The sequence below is a fragment of the Sander lucioperca genome, chromosome 15 (genome assembly GCF_008315115.2).
Source record: "Sander lucioperca isolate FBNREF2018 chromosome 15, SLUC_FBN_1.2, whole genome shotgun sequence".
NCBI classification, from domain to species: domain Eukaryota; kingdom Metazoa; phylum Chordata; class Actinopteri; order Perciformes; family Percidae; genus Sander; species Sander lucioperca.
Window position 1 is genome coordinate 26,787,198 of NC_050187.1, and position 6,000 is coordinate 26,793,197.

The 6,000-nt window shown below is 43.5% G+C and overlaps 1 protein-coding gene across 6 annotated transcripts in view; it reads left to right on the forward strand.

Moving 5' to 3' along the window:
* The window catches only part of LOC116061712 (girdin), a 70,254-nt gene extending 64,944 nt beyond the window's left edge, over positions 1–5,310 (forward strand). For 5 of the 6 annotated variants that reach the window (XM_031316023.2, XM_031316025.2, XM_031316027.2 and 2 more), the window contains 2 exons: positions 97–374; positions 975–2,927. In XM_031316023.2, coding sequence (XP_031171883.1) covers positions 97–374; positions 975–1,889 — 1,193 coding nt within the window. In that variant the 3' untranslated portion in view covers positions 1,890–2,927. Of the gene's footprint in view, positions 1–96; positions 375–974; positions 2,928–3,334; positions 3,440–4,160 lie in introns of those variants that run through there. The other variant, XM_035992377.1, reaches the window with a different exon arrangement.
* The last annotated feature ends 690 nt before the right edge of the window (positions 5,311–6,000 follow it).

The window sequence follows — 6,000 nt, forward strand, 5'->3', positions numbered from 1 at the left end:
GCCTACTAATGCAATTCCTAGTAGTGAATGATAAAACGTAACGATGATCATAGATTACTTTCCCCATGTTCTAATCATTGCCTCCCCCTCCCACAGGCACGAACGGCAGCCTCAGCAGGCCTCACAGTGAGAGCAGCGGAGAGTTCAGCCTGAGTTTGGACCAGGAGGTGTGGTCCAGCAGCGGCAGCAGCCCAGTCCAGCAGCCCACCTCCTCGCGCTCCTCCCACCAGAGCCCCCTGCAGCTGCGCAGGTCGCTCGACCCGTCCACTGCCGCAGGCATCCCTGGCCAGACCCAGGTCAGGAAGACGGGATCCCCGACCAACGAGGTGCTTTCCCTGCAGCAGTTCCTGGATGAGGGTATTGATCCTGCAGAGGTGAGGCCTCTAACTCAGTTATAACTGATAACTGTGGTTACTGTAATGTTGCTGTTATGATTTTGTTAGAATATAAACGTGCAGATGAAGCTTTTATGAAAACAAAATTGAAATATGTTCCCGGTTATGACAATGCTGGTTTCATTCAATCATATCAGGGATCAATTTAGAGCTGGAACTAAAGATTATTTTCATTAACAATGAATCTGTCGATTATTTTCTCAATCAATGGTTTCTAATGGCTTTTATCTGTAAAGTGTGATTAAAAAAAAAAATGAAGTATTCACATTATAATTTTCAGAGCCCATTTTCGAATTTCTTGTTTTGTCTGACCAACAGTCCAAAACCCAAAGATATTTGATTTACTACCTCATATGACAGAGAAAAGCAGCACATCCTCAATTTGGAGAATGTTTGGCATTTTTGTTTTTTAAAAAAAATGACTGGAACGGTTAATCAATTTTAAAATAGGACGCTGATAATGTTTTCAAGACTCGAAGTTTGCCAAAGGATAGGAATACCTCAATATGAAAGAATTGTATACTATTTTTAATGGTGCTCTAATTGATACTGTTTGTTTGTTTGCTCTGTCTTCTGCAGTCCGGCAGTCAGGAGAACCTCACTGTAGACTCTCCTCGCCTCTCCACTTCTTCTGAGCATGTGCAGAAAGAACGCACTACCACAAAGGGCCGAGGCATATTGCGCTCATCCAGTGCGAAAGCAGCGCCGGTCAGCTCTGATCGCCCACCGAGATCGGCCGGACAACCGGGTCGCCCAACCCTGCGTAAGGCAGAAAGCACCCGTGTGAGAGGCTCCGTCCCAGTCCGCTCCAGCCTATCATCGCAGGGCAAAGCCACGTCTGTGTCTGAGCGCCTGGACTCTGCTTCCTCCACGCTGCCCCGGGCCAGCAGCGTCATCTCCACTGCTGAGGGCACCACTCGGCGCACCAGCATCCACGACCTGCTCTCAAAGGACAGCCGGCAGCCCGTGTCAGTCGATGCTTCTTCTCCCGTCGCCTCCACCAAGGCTGGGGTACGCTCCCAGCCTACGCCCAGTGAGTACCACCCCAACAGCACCAATCTAAAGGGACCCCTTACCACCATCACTCCCCTGCCCAAGTCACTCAGCTTACCTTGCCATAACTTGGAGGATCCAGACCTCTCCACCCTTGAGTCTTTCCTCGGCCCTTCCTTCACAGTAGAGTCGGTGTTCATGGACTCCATCTTTAGTGAGTCGGCGGGCAAAAACCTCCCCTTCCTGTCTCTAAACCCCACCCTAGTCAGCAACATCAGTGGGCCTCCTGTTCCAACTAAAACACACCCTCCTCCTATCCCCAACCATATTTCCACCCAAAACCAGGCAACCCATCACAGCCAATCAAATGGCCAGATGGGAACCAGCCCAGCCATATCTGAATATAGCAAGGGCGTTGATCCCAATTGTGTGAATAATCCGGACCAGTCACTGAGCCCAGAGGACAACCAGTCTCTGTGGTATGAGTACGGGTGTGTGTGAATGACAGGGAGGTTCTGGCTTGCTGATCTTTTTACCAGACTTGCGGTAAAGAGGGGAGAATGAAAAGAATGGATAAATGACAAATCCTCCTCCTCCCCTGCATGTATTTATTGGAGCACTATCTCTGTCTGGTGTATTTGTTTCGTTCTTTTCTGTTTGCCATGGTGCTGGTTGGTGAATCGCTGTTATTTTTTTTTTATTTTTATTTTTTTTGTCACCTCCTGTTTTCTGCCTTGTTCTTATCTCTGAGTTGAGACTTTGATGAATGTTCCTTAATACAACAACCCTATTATTGTTTCCTCATCAAATCCGTTTCACTGGCTAACACTATACTATTATCTGCAGTTTGGGGTTAATGCAGGCTTATTATATCTGTTAATAGCTTACATCTTTATGTAGCAGTGAGCAGAAATATTGAAGATTCAATAAATTTGTCACCAGGATCCATAAAAAAAAAAAAAAAAACCCACCAAAAACATCTGAATGTCAAAGCATTGTGGGAGAGATCTAGTAGCTGCAATTTTTTAATTACAAATCCAAATTTAAGATTTTTTTTTTGTTATGTATCGGATAATAGCATCATTTTCCATTTTCTGTTTATGATGTCTTGATGATGTATGGGTGACTGAGTGTCTTTTTCACAGCTTTTTAACTCTGTTGCATCATTCATTAAATTGCACGGCTTTGTTCTGTCGACCTGAAACGCTCATTTTGATTGCTGTGATCAAAATGGTTATCATGTGTATCTTCTTTTTGTTTGTGTTGATGGTGTGTACTTTTGTTTTTGTACATCTGACACCTTTCCTGTATTTTCTTTGATATATTATTAACAGGAGCATTTGTGCTGCGGGTTTTGATCTGGTGGGTCTTAACGGACCTCTTGGGCTGGTGACAAAATGATGCAAGCTTCATTCCCAAAATGATCTGAGGGAAGGGATAGTTGGTTAAGTGAAAGTTGACAATGAAGTTAGTGGAGTGTGACCAAGGTGATTATTATATTTTTAGTTTAAGGCAGCCCTTGATGGAGGTATTGAAACAGGAAGTCACTACAGTTAAGTTGAGAATAGTTTTCAGTGGTCAGATGTTTTTGTGAATGAAGCTAACATCATTTCTTTTGGTATCTGGAAACTTTAAATTGACTTATCCCGACGCACCACAACTTGAATGGATAATATTTGATTAAGTATTTTAGACCGACAAGATCTTGTACAGATTGTTTTAATCATTAAGTTATAATCAAAGACCAGCACTGCTCTATGTGCCAATACTAGTAGTACTGTCCGCCTATAGATCCTTATTTATTTCTGCTTTTTTACTCAGCACTTGCTGTTTTGAAGTTGCTTTAATGTATTTATCTTAATCTACAGTATATGCAGGTGTAAAGTAAATGAACATTTCTTGTCACTGTCTACAGATGTAACATAAACATTGCCTTTGTCCTACAGATGTGGAGGGCAGAAAGTCTAAAAGCAGGAGCGGGGAGCCGCAGCAAAGCTGCTAAACCCCGCCCCACCACCCTCGTCTGTCTGCTACCATGCTGTGAGCGCGTGGTGAGTGCTGCTCGAGTGGGAGGAATAGGGATTGTGGGGGGGTCCAGTCTTGTCTCCATGGGAACCTAAAACATGGTGTAACAGATGTCATCCATCCTGCCATGCACTGGCTTCCCCTGCTTCTCTAAGCCCAAACCTGCCTCCCACCCCCTCCCTCCCTTCACTGTCTTGTCCGTCGCCCCACTGTCCCTGTGGTGCCGAACGCCTGTTCACATAGCCTGATGGGACCCTGGTCTGCATGGCATATGGGCCGTTTAACCATGTTGCTCCGAGTGGATGAATGCTTTGTCTGTCTGTGTCCTCAAATCCCCCAACAAGAGGAGCTCTATGACTCCAGTACCTCACCGTATCTCTCCTCCTTGATGCTTCTTGTGTTGTTGGTGAAGGTGACTGCTGAGTGTTTCCTACTGGTGAAGAAAAATATGCCCTTTGCTGTTTTCAGGCTGTTTTTTGTTGTTGCATGGCTTCAGTGTTCCTTCCCACTCCTTGTTCGCTTAACAATGCATGTAGATCCAGCCTGGCTGCAGCCTTCTGTCTACTCTTGTATATCACTGTCTACTGATACAATTTCTGACTTTTAATCTTCTTTTTCCTCTTTTTTTACTTTGTGTTGTGTTCTCTTTTGTTTCTTTCCACTTTGCCTTTACTTTCTTATCTTTCTCCTGTTCTTTTTTTTTTTTATCTTACTCTATCCACTCCTCTTTGCTTGCCTGGGACTCAGAGAGAAAGGTGGCCTTGGAGCTGTGTTTTTGAAGCCTAATAGAGTTTATCTGCTGAGACCGTCTACAGTGAGAAAAGATTGTATATCCCAATTTCCTTTTTCTTCCCCTTTTTTTTTAACCCATGATACTTCAGTGGAGAAAAGTGGCTTTCTTCTCTGTTTGGTTTTTGTTCCTTGAATCAAGGAAACCGAAAAATACTAGAAAAGGTTGCTGTGACAGGTTTTTTTTTTTCCCTATAAAGACTAAAGCTGTGGCAGATTGCACTGCCACGTGTACTTCAGTGTGACGGACTGCTAGATGTGCACTAGTCTCTACGTACTAAGATTAAGTGCCAATGTTCACACCAACAGCCAAAACGGTGATCCTAATCCAAACTGATGACTCCATCTTGGATCTTCTGTGCAACTTTAAAGTCAGCTGGACCTTCTTCTGCCCAAAGCCATGACCATAAAAAGTCTTTTTGTATGGGCAGCATGGACAAGCAAAGACATGCATTCAGTCACATTTTAAACATTTTAAAAGCATGTTGGCACCAAACATTTCCAACTCAACCTGCTTTTTAGACTCACAATCCGCATGGAGCAATCAATCAGCCAATCACCCCACTACCTTTGTTCAATTAAAGAGGAGGACAGTGTTCAGTGGGGACTTTACTTGCCAGGATGCCAAAAGGACTTGGACTGGAAGCCATGACAGCTGTGTGATTGGCGTATGTTGCCTGCCAATCATGAGTGAAGGTTGTATGATCAGAGAGAGAGAGAGAGAGACTAATCATGGGAGTGTTCCAGGTCACCTATAGAACAGTTGGCAGCCATGGCTCATGCCACCACAAACCCTGAAACAAATCGTACACACACTGTTCATCTTAGCTTAAATCATATATCATTAAATCATCTCCTTTCTTAATTCCCATCCTGCTCTGAAAAAGGAAAATAACAGTAACACTAAAGTTCATTAACTTCATGCCTTCACAGTATCGTGTATCTATTTCCTGAGAAGGCACTCAGTATAGGTGACCTGTGACCTACCCAGTACATGCAGATTTCTGTTGCTGTGTTGAACATGTTGGTGACGATGAGACCCAGTGTTTTCCTCCTTTTCCACTTTTTACATAAATCCATTTGATGTAATTAAAATTCATCAAGACTACTGTGTGCTCTTTTTGTTTTGTGTTTTTGTATGTTCATGTTATTTTCAGCGATGCGGGCAGAAGTTCCTCAAGTTTGACCATTCTTAAAGGTCCAATGTGTAGGAATTTCTCCCATCTAGCGTTGAGATCATATATCGCAATCAACTCTCTCGCACCACGCAGTTCAAAGTACGTATTACAGCTACGGTAGCCTTCACGTTTCAAAAAGCCGGTCTCTTGCTCTTTTCAATATCCTTTTTCTTTTTCTGGGTGAAGAAGAAGTTAAAATTTGGATTTTGAACAGTGTGGTCCTCCATGTTTCCTTCTTCAAACTTGCTGGGGCCGGGAAGCTACGATACCCATTAGCAGCATTAGCAGCAGCTGTGAGTTTATCATGTGACAGCGACAACGCGAAAGGTGGAGCAGTATGTCCTGTATGTCCCTTACCGGCTAACATATTTCAAGATGGCGCATGAATATGTTATCTTAATACATCCATGGTCTACCCCAGTTCATGCAAATGTAAAATTTCAAGCCAAAAGGAATACTTGGAATTGATGGTGGAGGTAAATATTCATGAAAAAAGACAAGTTTGTGAACGGGCAACACAGATTTTGATAATGAACAACGTTGCACACTGGACCTTTAACCATTTTCTTATTCCTTTTCAGTGTTGCACTATATTGAGTGCTTTGACATTCCCTTTGTGG